The sequence below is a fragment of the Mastomys coucha genome, unplaced genomic scaffold, assembly GCF_008632895.1.
Source record: "Mastomys coucha isolate ucsf_1 unplaced genomic scaffold, UCSF_Mcou_1 pScaffold8, whole genome shotgun sequence".
Classification (NCBI taxonomy): domain Eukaryota; kingdom Metazoa; phylum Chordata; class Mammalia; order Rodentia; family Muridae; genus Mastomys; species Mastomys coucha.
The window spans coordinates 5,829,122-5,851,724 of record NW_022196914.1 but is presented as its reverse complement, the minus strand read 5'-3'; the positions used below and the strand labels follow the sequence as shown (position 1 = coordinate 5,851,724).

Here is a 22,603-nt window from a genome sequence, read left to right as displayed (position 1 = left end):
TTGTTTTTTGGAGGGGAAACTGGGAAAGGAGAAATTTACATGTAAATAATGAAAATATCTTATAAAAAGAAAGAAAAAAGAAATTAATACATTTGAATTCTTATAAAGATTACTCCATATCTATTTCAATTAAAACTCCAGATTTAAAAAAAAAATGTTTTACTTTTATCTTTAAAAATATATTCAAGGTAAAATACATCACTTCTCCCCCTTTCTTTCCTCCCTCCAATCTCTTCCATATAACCTCCCTCTAACTCTTCTAAAACATATAGACTCTTCTTCTTTATTATTAGACTCTTCTTCCTTATTATTGTAATAGATAGATGATAGATAGATAGATAGATAGATAGATAGATAGATAGATAAATAATAAATAGATAGATGCACAAATATATGAATACAACCTGTGAAGCACACTTTTGTTGTCTAAGAGTATATGATTTCATGGATGACTGCTTTTTATTGGATAACCAATCAGAGCTCTCATTGCTGGAGAGAATAGTTCTCTCAGTAGTCATTAGTTGCCTGGAGTTCTTTGTCTAGAGTTAGTTTGCATCTTATTAAAATCCACAATATCAAGCCGGGCTGTGGTGGCACACACCTTTAATCCCAACACTTGGGTGGCAGAAACAGGTGGATTTCTGAGTTCGAGGCCAGCCTGGTCTACAGAGTGAGTTCCAAGACAGCCAGGGCTATACAGAGAAACCCTGTCTCAAAAAAACAAAAACAAACAAAAAAAATAAAAATAAAATACAATAAAATCCACAGTATCGGACTCCTTGCAAATCCATTCTGCCTTCTGAGAGCTCTTGATTTCCTCCAAGAGGATGTTAAACAAAATTCATAATCTCCAAGAATTTGTCATCATCAAAATGAAATAAGCATCTGTGTCAATTGAAGCGCTGACACCTGCATAATAATTCAGAAAGTCTTCCTCTGAAACCTGAAGAAGAAAGAAGGTAAGGGTAGAAGAAACAGTGTCAAAATATGTGAGCCACCCACTCCATTTCTCCCAAGACATTAGATATATGTCTATGTATGGTTTGCAACAAATAATCAAGCAGCATTGCCTAAGTCAGCAAGAATTTGCCCTGTATTTTCTTTCTGAAACTGTTTTCTGAGTTGGGATGTTTAGAGTGGGCAGCCAAAGACTCACCTGCATCTCAGTTGTACAAACTTCTTCCTCAAGCCATCACTATTGATCTCTAGATCTCTTTCGAGTCACACAATAAGGTAGCCATTGGCCACATATGGGTATTTGAATTTACACTAACTAAAATGAAATTTAATCAAAAATCACACTTCTTGGGGTACTGATCATACTCCTTCTGCTCACCTGCTACATGTAGCCAGCAATTGGCGTACTGGAAATCACAGATGAGATCAGTCCTGTCACTACAGCAAGTACTATGAGGCAAGTCCTATAGATAGATAGATAGATAGATAGATAGATAGATAGATAGATAGATGGATGGATGCACAAATATATGAATACAACCTGAGAAGCACACTTTTGTTGTTTAAGAGTATATGATATATCCTGCTCTAGAATATATACTGCCTATTTGTGATCATGATTAATACATTCAACCCTCTGTGCTCACAGGTTCTGTACTCATTAATTTGATCTACTTTTATTGGAAAAATTTTAAATAAGTAAAATTGTGTCTATACTGTATATGTACAAGGTGCATGGAGCTTATGAGCAAAAAATGATGTCATTTCATAAAAAGGACTTGAGGATTTAAGAATTTTATTATTTAGGGTAAGTACTAGAATAAATATGAATAAAATGATAGGATTAAGCCTTAGGATAAAGATTTTATAGCATAAATGAGCAGACAATAAATGTTTTGCAGAAGAGTCTAGGCCAAACACATGTAGAGACAGAACTAGAGAAAGGGGCATCTTACAGGATTCATAAGGGAACACTCTGAAAAACAGGAAGCATACCACCCAACGGGCAACAGCTAGGTGCAAGACAACTGCCATGTAGTAGGTACAGGATCCAACTTATCAGTCTGGCCAAGAAGTGTGTTTTCATGATTAGATCAACCCTGGATTTCTATGCTAGGTGATGGTACTGAGAATAAAGAACAGTAATTAGCATCTAGTTCCCCTCCCTCCCTTCCTCTCTCCCTCCCTCCATCCCTCCCTTCCTCCCTCCCCTTCTTCCCTCCTTGTTCTTGGCCACCCCAACTCCTTGCAGAATAATAGAGTTATTCTATCCTTCTTGGTCCTAGAAGCAAAATTCAAGGCTGAAAATGAGATGAAGTTGGTAAGCCTCCTAGCTGACCATAGTCTGACCCTGTAGAAAGAATAGAAAGGAATAATAATAGCAAATTGTGTCTTAATATCTTACCTTGGCTGTCAAAATGGTAATTTTATGAGTAATTATGTCATGCATTTTAAAAAGACTAATCACTTTCAAAGTAAAATGTTATCACTTGTAAAGAAGCATCATACCAATAATATTTATAAATGACCCTGAAGCACAATCAGTTTACTGTGATAAGGTCATCAATAAAAACACCATACAGCTAGATTAAAGCAGGCACAAAAATAAACACTTGCCCAGTCCCAAACAATAGATATTCCTGTTAGCTTCTATACAGTTTATTAAGGTAAAGTATTCTATATTACAATAAAGTGCTACATTTTCATCAAACAAACAAACAAACAAATAAAAACCTAAAGCACAGCCAGGGAGCCTAAGGAAGCAAGTAACATGTGAGCAAGTGAGAGAAAACATACTTTGGAACTCCTTTACACAGTTAGATGTTCTCTTTTGTTGAAACAGTTGCTGTTTCTGACCTTTAATTTTAAAAAAAAAAATCTGCTAAGTCAGATTTTCCTTGTTAAAGGCAAATCTCTCAGAAAGTACCAAATGATGTTTTTTATAAATGTCTAACCTGGTAGCTCACAGAAATCTCACTTTCTGGTTACTAGAGAGGATGTTCTGATTATTATAACAAGTAAATACTCTCATATCCATAGAAATTACCACTAGAAGCACACCTAATTTTAAATAAAACATTTAGCATGTATAGTGTAAGTACCATCAACATTCTTTTTTTTTTTCAAGACAGGGTTTCTCTGTATAGCCCTGGTTGTCCTGGAACTCACTCTGTAGACCAGGCTGGTCTCAAACTCAGAAATCTGCCTGTCTCTGCCTCCCAAGTGCTAGGATTAAAGGTGTGTGCCACCACTGCCCGAAACATTCTTATTTATCAAACAGAATGCTGCTTTGAAATCAGTGTTGATCCGATTTCTACTTAACTGCCTGCTGTCAAGATAATATTTACATATGAGAACATCTCACTGTAGAGAAAATAGCTTGAGAGAGAGTTCTGTGATAAATGATAAGTCACTATTGTCCTGGGAGTATTTTAAAAGCTATATGGGACATTTCGCCCCTAGTATTATATTTACATGCAAATATATATCCTCTATAAACATGGATATAGGAAGACACAGCCCTTCTAAGTATTATGATATTACTGATTTATTTAACATTTGTTTTTGGATTTAGTTTAGATGAAATAAGAGTGAATTTCTATTCAAACACTTTCTAAATAACTGATTAAGTTCAAATTCTCAGTGATTTACTGCATGCACTTTGCCACTTCAATGATGATCTTAAATAAATGTGCTTTGAATAATATTGCTAAATGACATTTGAGACATGAGTATGAATGAAACTTGTGGAATGGTATTTTATTCTCTGTTCCCTTGGAAATGAAGGGAATGTTCTGGGCTTAGTAAGGCAGTGCCTGTCATTAGATAGTTACCTCATATTTGTGAAGTACTTTGTCCTATCAGGGTAGAAGAGCCAAGACTCAAGAGAGCCCTGGAAGAAACAAGCCACTCTTCCAGCCATCATCTTCTCTCAATGTTAGGTTCCTTTTTTTGTTCTGATTCTCTCTCAGACTGACGATTATCACGAGTTCTGCACACAGCCTGAGCATTTCCAAGATACCAGCCTCTGGAATCTTAGAGTACTAGAGAAAGATGCAATGAGATCAATACCAGTGTCTGAGTGCCAAGTGATAAGGTCAGCAAATTCTGTTATGAAGAATCAGGAGAAGAATCCAATATGAATGATTTAAAAAAAGAAGAAGAAAAGATGACCTTTTGAGGGGTTTTTCCTGTGGTGTACTTTACCTTACTGTTACATGTGAGATCCATATCAGAAACTCAGCTGCCAGGGGGTGCTTTATATTCTCAGTGAGTTTTACTTCCATTACATTTTTCTGAGAGGAAGAAAAAAACTGGCTTTGGCAAAGCAGGTGTGAGAGTTAACAAGAAGGCTGCTGTATTCTCAGAGAGGAAGGGCTGCTTTACCACAGCCTCTCACCGCACCAACCCAGACACCAGAGAGAATGTCTTCTCACAGCAATGTTCTCAGAAGCCCCATCAATCATTTGCTTATATATCTTTCAACAGATTCCACCCGTCATCTATTTTAGAAGAAACAATTTGAAGCATTAACTTGGCGAGGGTTTTTTGTTAGAACAAAAGAACTTCACTAGCTCTAACCTGAGTACACAGTTTTCATCTAAGCAACTTGGAGGAGTTAAACCATGCTGTGAAAGTGGTCTATCAAACTAATCTATTATACGGCAGATCCTTGGAGCTTTTGTTTGTACTTTGAGCCACAGCATTTCTAAGATTGAAAACCTTGTTACTGTATTGGAGAAGCACTTAGTTTTAAAAGCCCCCTCAAAAATCTTTGTTTTCCCTTTGAGTCAAAAGCATTCCTATGACTAAACTTTTCTGCTTCATCCAATAGATTTCTTTAATTAAAATAATAATAATTTCCAAGAAAATAAGCTTGTTGATTAAGTTGGAAAGTTGGAAGTTTTATATTTTGTATTCTGTGCTCAAAATGGATTTGCATAAATCTAGAATACAGGTGAGTCACAGGATGCTAATACAATTTTATCAAGCAGGAGTAGAATACTCACACAAACAACTAATTCAGTCCTTGATTAAATATCAACATAACAGACTCACTGTAGGTAGATTCATGAAGGTGATGGTCACTTTCTGCTTGTATGCTCATGGTCCAATGAGGCAATCTACATTGGCCAGGACAACTGAAGGAATACATCTACTATCTGCCTCCACAAACAGGATCTGTATTGCAATATGCTTGCATTGTCTGGGCAAACTGACAAGGTTTGTAATCCTCTCATACAGTGCCATATGACGGTCTTCAGCTATCTACTTGGAAAGGCTATGTGAGGGTTGGAGAGGGGAATTTCAGTGCTAGGTTGTACTTCTTCCCTGCCATCTTAGATCTATTAACTGTTGGATGTCCATTTGGTTTACAACCCAGCGATAGCATCAAATTCACTGCCCTACACCCTCTCCAGAGAAGAACATGAAGTTCAATAAATAATTATCAAGATATTTTTACCTGCAAGCTACGTTGAGTCATTACATTATATGCTGAGTCAGTTGGCAGGTGACACAGAGGGCTGCCATGCCTGCCTTCAATGTGACATGAGAGTCTGAACTGGAACTATGCTCATGCATATAAACCACACAGAGCAAATGAATTGTTATGCAGGGTTGGAAAGATCCTACCAAGAACAAGGGAGTGGTAAAAAACTTCAGACTGAGGAGGGACTCTACTCCAGTCTATACCTAATTCAACACATCTTTTTTCTCATTTGCACTGAGACTGGAATCCAGCTCTTGATAGTAACCAGTCTCTTCCCATTCTTACACAAGGTTATGTTCTGAAAGACACCTTCCAGGTTCAGTATTAGTAGAGTTGACTTGGTCAGAAAATTCTAACTTGGAAATGTCTACATGCATTAGCTTTATTTCACTAAAGAAGCTGCTAATTCTACCTTCTCGTCTTTCCTGCATTGGGTCCACGTCCAGTAGAAAAGTCTTTCCTAGGAATGCATTTAGGGATTTGTGTTGTGTTCTGCCTTCTGACCCGAGTTGTTACCTCTTATTTTACAGGTGGGATTCTGTTTAAAATCTACATGTTAAATAAATTAGAAGCATGTTTATTAAGTTGTTAGATAATATCTTTAAATGTATCTTCTCTCGTCCTTCCATAGCTACTAGGAGTGAATTAATAAGTCATCCTTGACTGTGTGTGTAAGAAATCATAGATGAGACCAGAAGTAGAGATGCAATGTTCCTCGGACATCGGGTTCTTAAGAGACCTTGTTTCTCTAAGGTGAGAGAGGGCCTTGGTGGAATCTTGTTCGTGAGTCCAGAACCTAAACCTCTGAAAGGGAGGCAACTGAGTGTGCATGGAGAGACAAGGTTTATCTAAGTTAGATCATTGTGCCTTGAACCCCCGGTAAGACAGGAAGCAAAGTATCACTTGAAGAGACAGAACTGATAGCGGCAACCCGGGTTCTGCTCAGAATCACATGCTCACTCGGCAGCCCCAATTAAGCAAGACATGAGTCATACCCAGAATCAAAGACACAAATCTATCTAGAGCAGTAGACTTTTATCCACCATGCCTAGGACCCAGGAGACGTCTCCTGAGCAACAGTTTGAAGGGTACATGCTTTAAAAATGATACCTTCCTGCAGGGTTGTGCTTCCTATATGACTTATTAATATTTTATTGTTACATTTGGTATTGGTTGCCTTGCCATTCTCTAAAAAAGACTAGTTAGTAAATTCAGTGGAAAATATGACTTGTATAATTAATGGGGTGGAGGAAGGGGAGAGGCTAGCTTTCTATGACATGGAGACCTTCATGCCCAATCTCAAGGTAAAGGCCTCTTTTCCAGCCAGTATTAAAATAAGTAAGTTGAGCTTCCCTAAAAAGAAACAGCAAAGCACACTAATAAAGAACTGATATAATTCTCAACTTACAACACTTATTTTCACAGATTCTAAATCATTTCTAATATCAACTTAGAGAAACAAGTAAGATAAGAATTAAGTAATAGGGGTGGGGTAAAAGTTAAAACAAAGTGTCTTGAGACCCATTTCATGGATCTTCTTAAAGTCATAAGATGTTGAAGACATCATTAACCAAAACTATGTCCATAAGCCAATGCCTAGGGGCAGTCAGCGATGGGGTCTGTACAAGGGACTGCGGAGCAACAAAAGCAACCAGAATTCTTCCCAGCACCACAATCAGAGGCTGCTCACTGTGTTGCCTGTGTCCATGCAGAGTAAGAACTGCAGCTTCGGGCTCTGTTTCTCTCATTTGTGGGGCTCCCTGTAAATATCCATTAGCCACTTGTGGGTCAATTCTCTCTTGGCATGGGGGTATCAAATTGGAAACTGCTTTGGAATGTTCTTTGATTTTATTCTGTGCCACACCCATGCTTGGGTGGATAAAATTGTTAACACTATTGGCTGACAACAGACAATTTACAGACAAATTTTAACAGAGTTAAAAATTACACAAAAGAAAAGTTTGCCAGTTACCACAGAAAAGCTGTTCCACATAAAATAGTAGAGTCCAGTCTGGGCTCAGAACTCCAACACAGGGAGTGTTGAACAGCTGCGGGTCTACCATTCAAAGAAATGGCTAGCACTCTCACATTCGTCTTTCAAAAGACAAAAGAAACAAACAAACCAATGGTCAAGTTCAATCTATTTGTCAAAACAAGGAGTGAACTTCCAGATTCACTTGGAGAAATTATGAATCTAGTATATTGTTTCTTTCTGATATCCAAGTTGAGACTAAAACCCTTAAGATTTTACTATATAAGTAGAGGTATTTTAATACCTGGCTTAAAGGTGAAAATATACTGGTTATCTAGGCAAACATGAGATCATTGATGACCACGGGAGACAAGCCAAGTTGACTAAGCACCTGTGTGAATCAGCCACAGTGTTAGGAAATTCAGAGATGTAAGTTTCACAATTCTTATTTTAGAGATAAGGAAACAGTTTCAAAGGAGGCAAACCTGTAGTTAATTACTTAGTGACTTTATTTCTGCCCTCTTGTCAGCCTAGAAAATGCAGTGTGTTGGCAAAGAAGAGTGTGCAATGAACATTGAAATAAAAGAGTATTCTGAGTTTGGGGGTAGGGTTTAATCACTTGGAGCCATGTGACTGAGTGCAGGGCCTGGTTTCCAGGGACAGGTATTTAGAGCTTCCAGGCAGTCGTCATCATGATGATGAAGTACACATCTGTGTCAATCGATGCACTTACACCTGCATAGTAGTTCATGAATTCCTCAGGGGTCACCTGCAGTAGAAAAGTCAGAAAGAGAAAGAACACTTTGTTTCTTGTTTTAATGGAGGCCTCCCTTCCAACCCTGTAAAGAGAAAAGGGAAATCCCATCAAGGATTTATTCTTGTGTGATTATAGTTGAGGATCAAACCTAAAAGAAAAGTAAAGATGAAACCAAGTTAAAGATCATGGTAAGAGTGGTTCAGGGCAGGAAGAGAGGTGACTCCTGAAAATATCCAAGCCATCCTAAGTGGAGAGAGAGAGAGAGAGAGAGAGAGAGAGAGAGAGAGAGAGAGAGAGACGGGGTGACATCTTTTCTGTAAGAACTGGGGCTTGTTAGTTCAGACACAAGAGACGAGACTCAGAGTAGGAAATATGTGTCCTTCAGCTGCAGTTAATACTGTCTTTCTAATACATGTCAGAAGCAGGCTATGTCCAATGTCAAGATAAGTGATGTCTTGTCTTTCAACAAATGCTTTGTCCTATGGGTAAAAAAAGTGATTTCTAGCAAAATACTTGCAGTTTGCATGTGTTTCTCAGGTATGAATTCCTCATTCAAGGCTGGGAGTAAGCAAAAACACTACCTTCTGCAGCTCTCCTCCCAGCCCTCCCCAGCCTCTCCACTGTGTGCTGCATATGACTGACTGCCTGGAATAACAGCAGATGTGTTTATCAGCTTCAGGATTCACAGGACTTTGGGGGCAGGGGATGGGGGGAGAAGTCTCACAAGTTAGTAGGAGTTGGCAACTTCTAAGCCAAAAGATAAAATCATCATAAGAAAGGAACTTGATAAATAACTATTTATTTTATTTCTAGTCCATAGCAGCATAATCTGTTCCACTAATCTTTGGAACCATTAGTGTCTCTTTCATGTACTGTTGGGGCTCACTGACCAACGGGAAAATTAAACAAAATAAAACAAAAAACAATAACCTAACCAAATCTATAATCTTCCCCAAACCTCTCCCCTCAAGATAAGTGAAAGACTTTAGGAAAAACAACCATGAATTCAGTGAATAGTGGATCTCTGGTCATGAGTCTGTAAATACAAATAAATACCGTATACATGGGAATTGTTCTTTATGTGAAAGTATTCATCATAGGGTGGTTTTGTTTATCGACAATATCTTATGGTTTTTAGGATGTTATTAAAACTATAAAAGTTTGGGGGCTGGAGAGATGGCTCAGCAGTAAGAGAACTGGCTGTTCTTGTAGAGCACCTGGGTTCAATTCCCAGAACCCACAAAAGTTTGAATCACTCTGATGAACATATTTACTATGTCTATTAAATAAGATATCTGTGAAGTCTTAGTAAAATAGCTAGTTGATAAAGTGTCCAATAAATATTGTTCAGACTTATTGTTATATTAAATAAGGCTATGTATATATTATGTTTAGTAATAAAAATAAGCTTTTTATATATGATTTAGATGTAAGAATCTCAAAATGGGTGTGTGTGAGCATACATTAAATATGGGGCATACATTAAATATGCAAAGACTTAGGGTACATCTTCCTAAATGTCAGGTTCTATGGTTCTTCAGCATAGTCAGTAATCTCCATTTTCAACACACACACCCAATAATAATGAACAGTTAATATTCAACATTACCAGGTTTATGATACTCAAGCAACACCAAATATTGTAACTACCAAAAAAAAAAAAAAAACCCTCAATAACCTTTTGAGAATTTGAGAAAATACCATGGCTGATTAAGATAAAAGTGAGAAGGGGAAGGGGATGAAATGGGGACTTTAAATCAGTTGATTCATAAATGGCTACTTGGACTTGTTAGAGACAAGGGTAGCTGACATTTCCCCTATGACAAAGAGGAACCACCTGCAGGAAAAAAAAAAAAAAACAGAGACAACAGGGAACCCATGTAGAGCTGAACTATTAGGGGAAATGGCAGTTGGCTATTTTTCTCTGACATCTTGGAGATCAAAGACAGCAGTACTAGAGGAAACATGCTGTTCTGTTATTTCTGTCCCAGACATTTGGCTGCCCAACAGAAGCTGGGACTCTCTTGTATCTGCTACACAATTCTTCAACCTACAAGACACTGCTTCAGCTACTTCTCCATGTCTGTCTGCAAAATGTCAGCAGGAAGGGAACTTCCCCTTCTTACCTCCCACCCAGCCATAATAAGACAAGTCATTAGGTTTTCTGGGAAAGGGAGGGGGAAATTCCCTATGGAGGGAGGAGGCTTCTTCCCAGAAACTCCATCCCCTCCTAGTCACTGTCTGGGTTACCTTTTCTGGTTTGGCTCAAAGGTTCAAAGGTTCTGCTCTTGTCCTTGCTGCTGCTGCTGCTGCTGCTGCTGCTGCTGAGGCTGAGGCTGAGGCTGAGGCTGAGGAACTCCCTTCCCCCAACCCCATAAATCTCAGGTCATCTAAGACAAAAACTACTTCCAAGTGATTAAACGGGAAGCATATGCATCTTCTTCCATCTCTCCCAGTGTACAACATTTTGTATACTTGAAGGTAATGATCAATGAAAATGGAGTTGCTTTTGTCTTGAAGTTCATTGTAATTTAGATGTGCAAGCTAATCTCAAAACTGACTAAAAAGTGAGTCAGGGTAAATTCTGCTCTCTGGGATTCCCTTTACCAACAGCCTCTTTTCACACAGTCAAGTGTGAAGGCAAAAGATGCTCCTAAGGGCAAGAGTAATAGGAGCCAAACATCCTGAAAGGCCTTGTGAGTCTGCTCCAAGGCATCTTGGTCCCATTTAAAATCAAGCGTGCTTTTATTGTAATCTAATTCATGAGAATATAGCTAGCTGTACATGAAGAATATGGCAACAATGAGATGGGCTGATGTGCAAAACAACACATTTTCCATGATGAGTAATTAGTAGCTCAAGGATCCCCTACCAAGAAAGCGACGCCTGTCTCATTACATGTTGAAATGAATATTTTATCACTTTAGTTTTCAACAGTTCATATGGCCCCAATGAAATGTTTTCTTCTATTTGTAGCAGTTATGGTGTCAACATGTTGAGCTTTGTAAGGCTCTGAACCTATTGCTTACTTACAATTCTTATTTGTGTAGATAAATTGCGTTTGGATTCATCTCTTTCACTTACCAATCCATCTTTATCATAGGGTGAGTCAAAGTTATCCAGAAATTTCCTGAAGACTTGTTCCTCTGTCCATTCCCCATTTTGATACTTTGGATGATGTTTAGCATTATAAACTTCACGAAGGTCTTCGATGGTTATAACCCCATCTCCCGTTTTGTCTAACTTTCTAAAAGCTTTCATGATTACCTCTTTTCTGGCTCTGGACATTGGGGGCTAGATAAATTAAAAAAAAAAACACATGGAGAAATGCACACGCAAAAGAGCCTCTTCTGTAGCAGATGTGGTTATAATTCCCCTCACTGAAGTGAAATTGCTTGCATACCACTAAGTGAGATGTTTCAGAAAGTCCCTCAGCTGCTTCACAGTCTTCTGCCCACACCCTCTGAAATGTATTAGCAAGTTCTGAAAACAAATCCTTGAAGTTGCTAACCCAAAGCCCAAGAAAGCCAAACTCCCCAACAGAAAATACTGATCCACGGGAGTAGGGTTGGGGACCACGCTTACTATTTTTTTTTCTTAACTTTTTATTGATTCTTTGTGAATTTCACATCACACACTCCAGTCCCACTCACCTCCCTGTCCTTTCATATCTGCCCTCTGTCTTTGCAACCTCCCCCCTCAAAAGAAACCAGAAATTATAAACAAGCAAATTAGTAAATAAATAAGAAACAACAACAACAATCCTGTCGTGGATGCTACGGTGTGTCACAGTGTGTCACCCAGTACATCCTTTTGTTCAAATATCCTTTACTTACAAATGTTCGTGGCAATGAGTGATTGGTCTGGTTCAAGGCCCCTGGCTTCTGCTACACTGTCAATACTGAATCCTCACTGGGGCTCACACTTACTCTTAACATGAGAAGAAACTCATTGAAGTCTATTGTTCCATTGCCGTCTCTGTCAAATCTCCGGAAAAGTTCTTCTGCCTCCTCTTTTTCTATGACCACAGCGTAATCATTTAAGCCTTTCAAAAATTCTTTGAAATCAAGGGTTCGGTTGTTATTGTCATCCATAATCCGAAACGCCCTGAAGATAACAACATGAAACAAAAAATAATAGCAAAAAAAAAAAAATCCAAATAGATAAAAACACAAAAACAACATGTAAATGCGAAGACTTACCCCCTCTTTGTCTTTAAAGGACAGTACGGAAGCTTTAGGTTTTTCTCCACAGCCTCACTACCAAGCACAGAGGCTTTCCTTGGTACTTCATACCGGAAAACAAACCTTCAGACACATGTGTGCGCGGACACACAATCGCACAGAGAAGGCTACAATTGCACTGTTGGATTCTAAGTACATGGCATGGATGATAGTTTGGATCTTTCTGTCTCCTGAAGATCTAGGTGTGAAGGCTTGGCTATTGGGTGCCAGGTGCAGCTGGAGGTTAGTGATGTCTGCAGAGGCCTCGTGGAAGGAGGTCAGATGATTGCAGCCATGCCTACTGCCTGTCCCCTGACCTGAGGCAGTGCCTTGCCACAAGCCCAAAGCAATAAAGTTCAGTTGATCCTAGACTGAAGCCTCAGAAACTGTAAGCCAAAATGAACTTTTCCTCCTCATAGGCTTATTACCTTGTTATAATAATGAATAGCTACTAACATAGGTAACCTTTTCAGAAATTCATGTTTGCTAATAAACTCCTAGTTTCTTCTTCTTCTACTTAAAGAATGGCAAAAAAATGACAACAAACAATTAAATCATAGTTTACCATATTTATCTTGGTAAACTCTCTAGAACCTAATATCGAGCACAAATAAAGCTTCTAATTTCTCCATCATATGTGTACTGAACACATAAATTATATGGATGCTATGTTATCTACAGGAAGCCTCTGTTTAGAAACACATGGGTTATAGCCGAGGAATCTAATCATTCCAAATGCATGGTACTTACTACTTTTATGGAAGAAATGATATATCTTCTCATTGATCTTGTGGTGCTTAAGGACTTTCTACAAATTTCACAGCACTCTGTTATGATCTTCCTCACTTCCACCCTTTCCCTTCTTTCCCACCGTACCCCACTCCTCATACAAAAGCCCCAAGAATTATGTTTTTCACTCATAAGAGACAGAATTATCCTTTAGGATTTCAAAGAGATGAACTTGTCTTCTGTCTCCGCAGTAACACCAGCTATATAAACTTGAGTGTAACTTATTTCCACTCTGGGTCTCATTTTTCCATAAAAGCCTATACCGCCGATCCTTCATTTCTAGTTAAAGCTAAAATAATATGCAATTTCTAAGTTACAATTTATAATTTTCTCTTTTCTAATTCTGCCATGAGGGATTCAGATGCAAATGACCTAGAAGCTGATGCCTGACAGTGGGGGAAAATTAGACCAGCAAGGAGTAGAAAAATGGATGATGCATATGTATAAAATGCCAGAATGAACCATCTACACTGAATGGAAATGCAAAACATAAAAGTATTTCCTTTTGTGTTGCATATATTTAGAAAACCAGAAAGACTACTTTAAATATTGAATAAGCATACCATAGACTTGAACATGGACTATAGGGTGGCAGAGCCCATCTGTTTTACATTGTAACAAGTTTACTAGGCAACAATAACTCTACTAATAGTCTTCAACTTAGATGAGTTAATGAATAAATTTTCCTTCTGTAAGAAAGTGGACTAATAAGTTTCTTCTTTAAGTGATAAATGTGGATTTGCTCTAACGTTTGTATTCTGTTAATTGGGTTCCCAAATTTGCACAAGAATCTGCACGTAAGATGCTGAAGATCCCTACCCTCAGTTAGTTCTGATTGGTAAATAAAGTTGCTGGTGGCCAATGGTTGGGCAGGGAGACAGAGGTGGGACTTTAGGATTCCCTGGCCAGCTGACTGAGAAGAAAGGGGATTTAGAACCGCCATGCTGGGAAAAGAGAAAAACCGAAGTGTAGGACACAGAGACTGCCAACTCATAAGAGATCGTGGATATATAAGGGATATATAAGGGGTTGGTCGTGGCCCAAGAGGGCTGCAGACATGGGTCCAGGGTGGCCAGGATGGAATATAGGTCTTAGTAAGTAAAAATTCGGAAATATCAGAGGAGAGAGGGTGCTAGCCAAGTGGAGGTTTTGGAGTAGCCAGCCACTGAACTGTTTAAGACATATTAAAACATAATGCTGCACATGTGTGTCTTTCATTTGTGAACCTAGAACATTGACGCAGGTAGCAAGGAAAGTGCACCACCACCACTGGGGTGATTTGAGCAGGATTAATTGACAAAAGCTACAGATAAATCTTAAACAAATACTGTATTGTTAACGTATCTTGTACTGTTCAATAAACTTCAACATAAGTTGGATATCTATAAGCTTCCAAATGTTGAATTAAACTTGTAATGTGAGATACATAGGTAAATAAGACATTCTATCCTTAAGAAATTCAGGGAAACAGAAGAGGGATAGAGAGGTAGGAGGCAGGGGTGTGATCAACTATTCTGAGTTCTATCAATGGTAAGCATTTCAGATCAACAGTAGCTTGTAGGACAGCCCTTGTCCATCTGTGAAAGCAAAACCCTACCAAAGGTTCAAAAAGATGTAATAAGCATGGACAAGTGGGTCCATAGAAGAACATAAAGAATTTTAATCTCCTTAAATTCTAAAGGGCTTAAGCTTTGTTACATGTTAAAAGGGTAACTGCATAGCTTTCATGGGCAGATGTCAAGAGGATAAAATATTAGAAACCCTTAGATATAGCTTGTTGAAAGAATTATAATACAGAAACTTTGGAAGTAAATGAACTAGTTAAGGTGCTGTGATCAAAGTCCAGGGGACAAGATTGAGCATCTGCACATGAGAAGAAAATACAAGAAGCGACCTCAAGATACTGTACAAGTCAAAACATCCGTGTGGTACGCTGATGAAGACAATCCTCAATTTTCTAACTCAAGAAATAATGAGTGTTGGTAGCTCCACTTACAGAAAGGACTTCCATCTTGTTGTGAGATAAATAAAGCAACTACCAGAGATTCTCTAGCTGCCAATTAGTTTAAAAATGTAGCTCATGGGGCTGGCGAGACGGCTCAGCGGGAAAGAGCACTGACTGCTCTTCCGAAGGGCCTGAGTTCGGATCCCAGCAACCACATGGTAGCTCACAACCACCCCTAATGAGATCTGATGCCCTCTTCTGATGCGTCTGAAGACAGCTACAGTGAATTACACTGGAGCCAGTGGGGCTGGAGTGGGGGCTGGAGGGAGTGGGGCCGGCAGAGGTCCTGAGTTCAATTCCCAGCAAACACACACATGATGGCTCACGGCCATCTGTACAGCTACAGTGTACTCATACACATAAAACAAATAAAATGAATCTTTAAAAAAAAACAACTTAGCTCATATCTTTCTGATATAAGACATAAATTAAGGCTCAAGAGAATTTTCTGCCCAGTGTGTATGTAGGGACAAAGTAAGAATGAGCTATCTCAGCGGTACATAGAATATATGATGAATTCAAGGTATTGCCACTAGAAACAGCAGTTAACTATATTTTTGTTTTTGGATACTAGGAATTATTTAAAGAAGAGTAAATACTACGGAAATTCTCCAGACTTTGGTGTCAAAAAGTAAAGATGCCAAAATAATAACAGAGTCATCTTGATGTTGACCTCGAGAATAAATACAACAGGATGGGAAGATGGTACCATGAGCCTACGTTTCACCAAGGTCCATGCCTCTACACCCCTGAGCCAAGCTTAGTTTAAGAAAGGCATGAGAGTCAGAATTTTTTTCTTGAGATTTTTTTTGAGGTGCTAGGGATATAGATTTCTGCAGCCTTTCGGGGTGAGGTTGGATTCTCCTTACACAGATGCCCTGCATTTCTTTATTAAACATCTTGTGTGTGCTCCCTTTCTCCCCAGAGTCTGTTGGCTACTAGCCTGAAGGGAAAAAGGGAGGGGAGGCAGAAAACAGGGTTCACAGCCATGAGTATGGACAAAATTGACCTCTGGAGACTGCTGCAGTGAGACGGTTCTACTTTGTTGATTTGGGGATAGGGTATATAAGGGCTCTTTTAGGGGGATGGGTGGAAAGCGCTAATTGGTCTTGGCATCAAGTGAGCAGAAAGGGTTGCTTGGTTATAGTACAGCACCTAATTATCATGCAGGTAGAAAGGTGTGTGCTGAGTTATGAAGCCTTGCAGGGAGCTCTGATAAGGTCACCTTTTGTACAAAGCCAGACAAGGCCAATCACCTTTATTCAGGGACACAAATATAGGCAAAGACAGGGAATCCCCCCTGAGAGAAAGAATGTCCCATTTTGCAATGAGCTCAGAAAGCCATCCAGTCATGGCAGGGACAGGGGGGACCTTAATAACAAGGCTCCCCACCACTTGAACCACTGAAAGTCACATTTAGAAGATGCTTACTCTCTTAGTCTGTCCCCCTGTGTGACCTACAGAAGCTTGTCTACCCATGATGTCCCCAGAATATGTCCAAGGCCACGCTTATGTTGGATATTCAATGTAATTTGTTAAAATATGCACAAGATCCATCCTTAGGAGGCTCATTGGTGTCCTTTCTCCTTGGGATTTTTCAGTCCTCATGTCTATGTACAGTGTTAAATATCAGAGAATATAAGAAGAATCACTTGACCCAGAGAATGCTACTGGGAATGAACACTCAGTTGTCCCATGAGCAGGTAACACAAACAAGTAAGACATGACAGCCTGGCTGGAAGCAAACTTAGACGTGATCTCGTGTAGCCAAGGCTGCCAGGCTTAACTGGCTTTCTGGCTTATATAGCTAGAAAAGACATTGAACTGCTGGTCATCTAGCCTCCACCTCCCAAGTGCTGGGATGACAGGCACGTGCCACCATGACTGTTTTCCAAATCCTTTAATCACTGATCTCCTTCCTCTACCCCAGCTCTGGGGAAGGCCTTTCCCCATGTCCTTCCAAGCACTCATTCTCCTACTTGTGCTTTCCTTTACCTCCATTGCCCCAGGGCACCCCTTCCTTATAAAAGACACATGCTTTGCTGAATTTGGGGTTAAGAATCAAACATTTCATGAGGATTTGGATATTGGCTCTCTCAAACAATGCATTTCATAGATGAGAAACTGAGACCTTATGAGTAAATGACTTGGCCAATATCACAACATCAGTGCAAGGGTTCCCCAGCCATTTCAGATCTTTCTACTTCCTTTCCTTGTATACCCAACTGTGGGTGTGTGAAAGAGAATGGCTCCCTTAAATGCATACCTTTGAATCTTTGGTCCCCAGTTGGTGGACATACCCAGTTCATTCTCTCTCTCACTTTCTCTCTCTCTCTCTCTCTCTCTCTCTCTCTCTCTCTCTCTCTCTCTCTCTCTCTCTCTCTCTCTCTCTCTGCTAGCCTGCTGCCATGTTCCCTGCCATGATGGTCATTGATTCTAACCCTCGAGAACTATGAGTCCCAAACTAAATGTTTTCTTGCATAAGTTGCCTTGGCCATAATGTTGTGTTACTACAACAGAAATACATAACTAAGACGCCATCCTACCTGCCAAGTCCTTTGATGCCTGCAGAACCCCTGGCCAGGCACTGCAATCGCAGTCTTTCAATAGGATCGGTGGCTGTGGAAAGCTTTTTCTTGGATTGGATTGCCATCTCCCGGTCATGGCGCGCTGTCCCTGCCATCTGAGGGGAGAATCCACAGCATGTTAATGGAGTTTACATCCTACCTCTGGCTGGACAATTGACAAAAGGAAACTTACAGCTTTCTGTCTACTTGCCATCAGGGTCTAGTCTCAAACTTCCCTGAATTTGCCATTTTTGACTATGCCAATTGTGCACATGTCATATTTTCAAATTAGCAAGTTTTAAGGGCACCTGCTTCCTTTGCTGTGGGCAATAACTAAGTACACAGCCATTTCCCAATATGCTTTGATCCTTCCAAAGTCTTCCTCCCATCATACAAACAGGTCCTTATAGAGGAGGGAACGGGGCCAGGTAAAGGGACATAAGAAAGAGTTCAGAAACTGCTAAGGATCCTAAGTTTAAAGAAACCAGGATGTGTGTATACATGAAAGTTCCAGAAGCCATTTTCTTCCTGGACCATTAGTTAACAGTGAATTTCTCAGCTGTCCCTCATTTGAACAAATTGTGTGTGCTATATATTCTTTTTATTTAGAATGCCCCATATGCCTTTGACTCTACATTTAACATTCTCCAACTTGGATTAAATGCTAACTTCTGTTGCCTCTGTTTTCACTGGGCTTCTCAATATGAGTGTTAGTGATGCTTATCAATACTTAATGGACTCTCTTTAGTAGGTTAATACCCCTTAATACCTAAAAAGGTTTATAAGAAAATTGATAAGCCAATTCTCTCTCTCTTCCTCTCTCCCTCTCTCCCCCACCTCTGTCTGTCTCATACACACCTTTCTCCATTTGTTTGTGTTTGTGTAATAACTATTCAGAAATAGAAGAAAGTAACCTGGGCAGTCCAGACTGAGTTCTCATAGTTCTTACTTCAGAGGGAAAAGCCCAAGACCAAAAGCCTACAGACCTGGACTCTGGTCTTGCCTCTTTAAACCCATTCCTGGTAAATGTGAGTTTAGCCCCAAAGCCTCCATTATCTACTGCCTATGACAGTATCGACCAGAGACCACACAGCACCAGGATCTGCTCAGCATCCGAAGAGGGACTTCTTACTTCATTGTAACACAGAAGACACCACATACCATAGCAGAAGCATGCTAGCTCAGGGCCTTTTTTTCTCTTTTGTCAAGCCATACTGTAGCCAACATGGAGACCCTACCTGTGGACTTCCTCTAACTTTATCTCAGAGGTCATACTCAGAAGTACCATTAACATATAAACTTTAGAATTAAGCTTTTAACAGGTGAATGGCGGGTGCACACTAAGAGCAGGAACCAAAGTATAGATTGGTAAAATAACTTTCCTGCAAGTCGCCTCAAACAACAGACATTGGGCTTTCACGTCCTAGCAGAGTTCTTTCTCTGCCACCATGTGTAACAATATGTAAGGCATTCTAAGTGAGTTTTTCTGGCACTTTCTTATGCAAAGTAGAAACAGAGTTTGGGAAGAGCAGATACTAGGTATCCAGACTCTACCTACTTCTGCCTTCTGAGGTCAATCCTACCGAGAATGATTTCTGAATATGACTTGGTAAATTCAGGGGGGAAATTATAGCCAAGCATGGTGTTTGAAATGCCCATATTAAGTATCCTTCTCCATAATTTAGTCCCTCAGTTCATCAACAAACAACTAACATTTACTGTGTTATGTCCTCTTCAATGTACCATGTCAGGACAGAGGGTAGGAGTAGCACCTGAAAGAATCAAGCTCTTGAATAGCATAGACTCTTATATCAAAGCAGAACAGGACAAAAAAACGTTTTCAGGACCTGGGGTTTGAGGGGACGGCAGGATAGAGTAGTATTTCTGATAAAGAAGGGCAGCACATACTCCGAGATCTCAGCTTTCAATGACACATGAAGCCTCTGGATACGATATCATGATGTCACTGACATCACAGTCCCCCATTAAAGTGTTTCTCATCCAAAAGACCCCTTCTGACTCTTTGAGCACAGCAATATAATTTGTCAGGTTGGACTTGGCCTACAAGGGAGTCCTTCCCGATACATGTGGCCACAGCACCACCATGTGTTGGCTCAGCATGTGTACAGTTCCCTTGTCAGAGGCACAGTTCACTTCAAGGAATGTCTGAGAGATTCACTAGCTCTGCCCAGTTTGCTAGGTTTAGGTCAACATAGGACACAGATGGCCTGGCATCCCCCTGTAGTTCCATTACTGAGCTACAGTTCATTTCAGCAAGAAGGACGCGGCTATCACAGCTCAGCATAAGGACTTTCTGAGACATCAGAAAGGAAATGATGCCTACATTTTACTCATAATAGAAGGTAAAAATTATCAAGGCTAGAGCTGTGAGGGTCCAACAAGGCAGAGCACTATATATTTTAGATGACCCCCAATGCCTCCGTTTCTACTGCCTATGACAGTATCAACCAGAGACCACATAGCACCAGCATCTGCTCAGCATCCAATGAGGGACTTCTTACTGCATTGTGACACAGAAGGCATCACATACCATAGCAGAAGCATGCTGGATCACAAGCTTTGGCCAAAGCAGAAGAGTTAATAACATGAGTGGGCCCGTTTTTATTTTTATTTCCTTTGTATGTATGTGTCTGTGTACATGTATGTCACATGTGTAAGGGTACACAAGGAGGACAGAAGAGAGAGAGAGCTGGATGCTGAAGCTGGCTATGGGCAGGTATGAGCTGCCTGACATGAGTGTTGAGATCCAGACTTGGGTCTTCTGGAAGTGCAGCAAGTGATCTTAACTGCTGAACCATGGAAAACTGGTGGAGATGGAAAGGAGGTGTTGGAAGGAGGATGTGGGGAAGAGTAAAACCAGCCAGGTAATTGACACCCAACCAAAAGGAGCTTAGGGCGAGACTGTGGGATGAAGGTGAACCACAGTGCTTACAAAAGGGAAAAAACAGCACTGAGAAGAACCCTGTGGGTGCAGTGTAGAGAAGGTTCAGAAGATGGGGCACATTGCCAGGATGAGCTGGGTACGGCCCATATGCTGCCTGGACCATACGGACAACGCTAGATTCATTTCAGATGACAAGTGACTGAACTTGGGGTTTGAGGAGAACAGAAGACTAGGTCTCTAAAGCTGTTAGTTGACTCTGCCTCTCCCTGCTCAGCCACACCCACAATGGCAAGAGAAGGGGACATCCACAGAGCAGCAGAAGGCAGTGTCTGTGAGATCTGGAACAGAGACTGAGTGGAGTAGCCAGCCTCAAAGGAGACTGGTGCACTGCTCCCAAGCTGGCTGGCTTACTCCACCACTCTTGTACAGCTGACTGCTGCCCTTGACAGAGTTCTCAGCCTGAATTTCCAGCATTCTTGTCAGATGGCATGTGGAAAGTTGTGAATGCAGGGATCTGCTTCTGAAAGAATTTCTTATTATTTTTTCTTTCTTTTTCTTTTTAACAATACAGATAAATTTATTTTGACTATTGTGTGAAAAAAGAGTGATATGTATCATAAAGAAGTTTTTAAACGTACAGAAAGATAGAAGGACAAGTGAATACATAGATGGATAGATAGATAGATAAATACTATTTTCCTGCGTATGAAAGCAGACATATGCCCTTTCCTATAACTTCAGATTTTTTTCTTTTATTTCATGTTCATGGTTGTTATTATTAGTCTTTGTTCTCCAAACTGTTCTCACAGATGTTGACCAGGTCTATTCTGCATTAGTCTTCCTTCCTTCCTTCCTTCCTTTCTTCCTTCCTTCCTTCCTTCCTTTCTTCTTAAAGGTCTGTTTAAGTTGACCTGTAGGGAATAAAGATTCACTAAGGCCCCGCCTGCACTGCTCAACTCCATTGGGTTGTCTTAGTGCTACCTGGTGACTGCAAACTGAATTACTCCTCCCTCCCTCCTCTCTTGATCCTCCCTCCTCCCTCTCTCTGTGGTCCACATGGCCTTGGTGAGGACAGAGTGACATTGCTCCTGCCCCTGGAACAGGGCCAAACAACTTGTGCCTCCACAAGTGTCCATGGCTGCCAAGAGTAAAGGCTTGTTGTTTACTATTGTATGTATTTTCAGGTTCTTCCAAGGAAAGTCCGGCAGCTGATGTTAATGACTTCATTGTAATTAGAGACTGCATGAGTCCAGGAGACAAAGGCATGGCTAATGTCTCAGCAAAATTGTAAATGTTGGGACCTTCAGGGCAGCAAGTGCGTGCACACACACACACACACACACACACACACACACACACATATATGTACATGTATATATATGTATGTATATATATATACACATATATATAATTTGAAATATATATTTTCTCAATTATGCAAAAATATAAGGATGCAGTATAAATTATATAAGGGGCTTCACAGATCTAAAGGAACAGAGGCAGCTACACTATGAACCAGTTTGTCAGAAAGATACAAAGTCAGGCAGACACAAATGTAGGCAGATTCCTAAATTCAAGGTCAGGCTGGAACAGAGCCAATTTAGGCCCGGGTGTGGTTGGAAATGGTAATTTCAGGACAAGGTCCCACACAGCTAAATTTACAAAGGCAGGTAGATCTCAGAATTCTTTTGCAATGTTAAAAAAATTAAAAAATGTGCTTGCAGTCTCTGAAGGATTAACAGGCTGCTGATTCATAGAATAATCAAAGGATTACCTGGAGTAAATGACTGGATTGATATGTAAAACAGACAAACAAAAGCCTGGGCTCCAGACCTGCAGGAGAGGAGCTATCCAAAGAAAATTTTTAGAATTGCTTGGAAAACTGTCTCAAGCAGAACAGAGAGAGAGAGAGAGAGAGAGAGAGAGAGAGAGAGAG

General features: G+C 40.1%; 1 protein-coding gene across 2 annotated transcripts in view; it reads right to left on the bottom strand.

Annotated features, from left to right (window-relative positions):
- Nucleotides 1-7,907: 7,907 nt before the first annotated feature.
- Capsl (calcyphosine like) overlaps nt 7,908-22,603 on the bottom strand; it is a 27,573-nt gene continuing 12,877 nt past the window's right edge. For both annotated transcript variants that reach the window (XM_031360061.1, XM_031360062.1), the window contains 4 exons: nt 17,742-17,878; nt 12,108-12,285; nt 11,263-11,472; nt 7,908-8,190 (listed from right to left, as the gene is read on the bottom strand). In XM_031360061.1, coding sequence (XP_031215921.1) covers nt 8,089-8,190; nt 11,263-11,472; nt 12,108-12,285; nt 17,742-17,878 — 627 coding nt within the window. In that variant the 3' untranslated portion in view covers nt 7,908-8,088. The remainder of the gene's footprint in view (nt 8,191-11,262; nt 11,473-12,107; nt 12,286-17,741; nt 17,879-22,603) is intronic.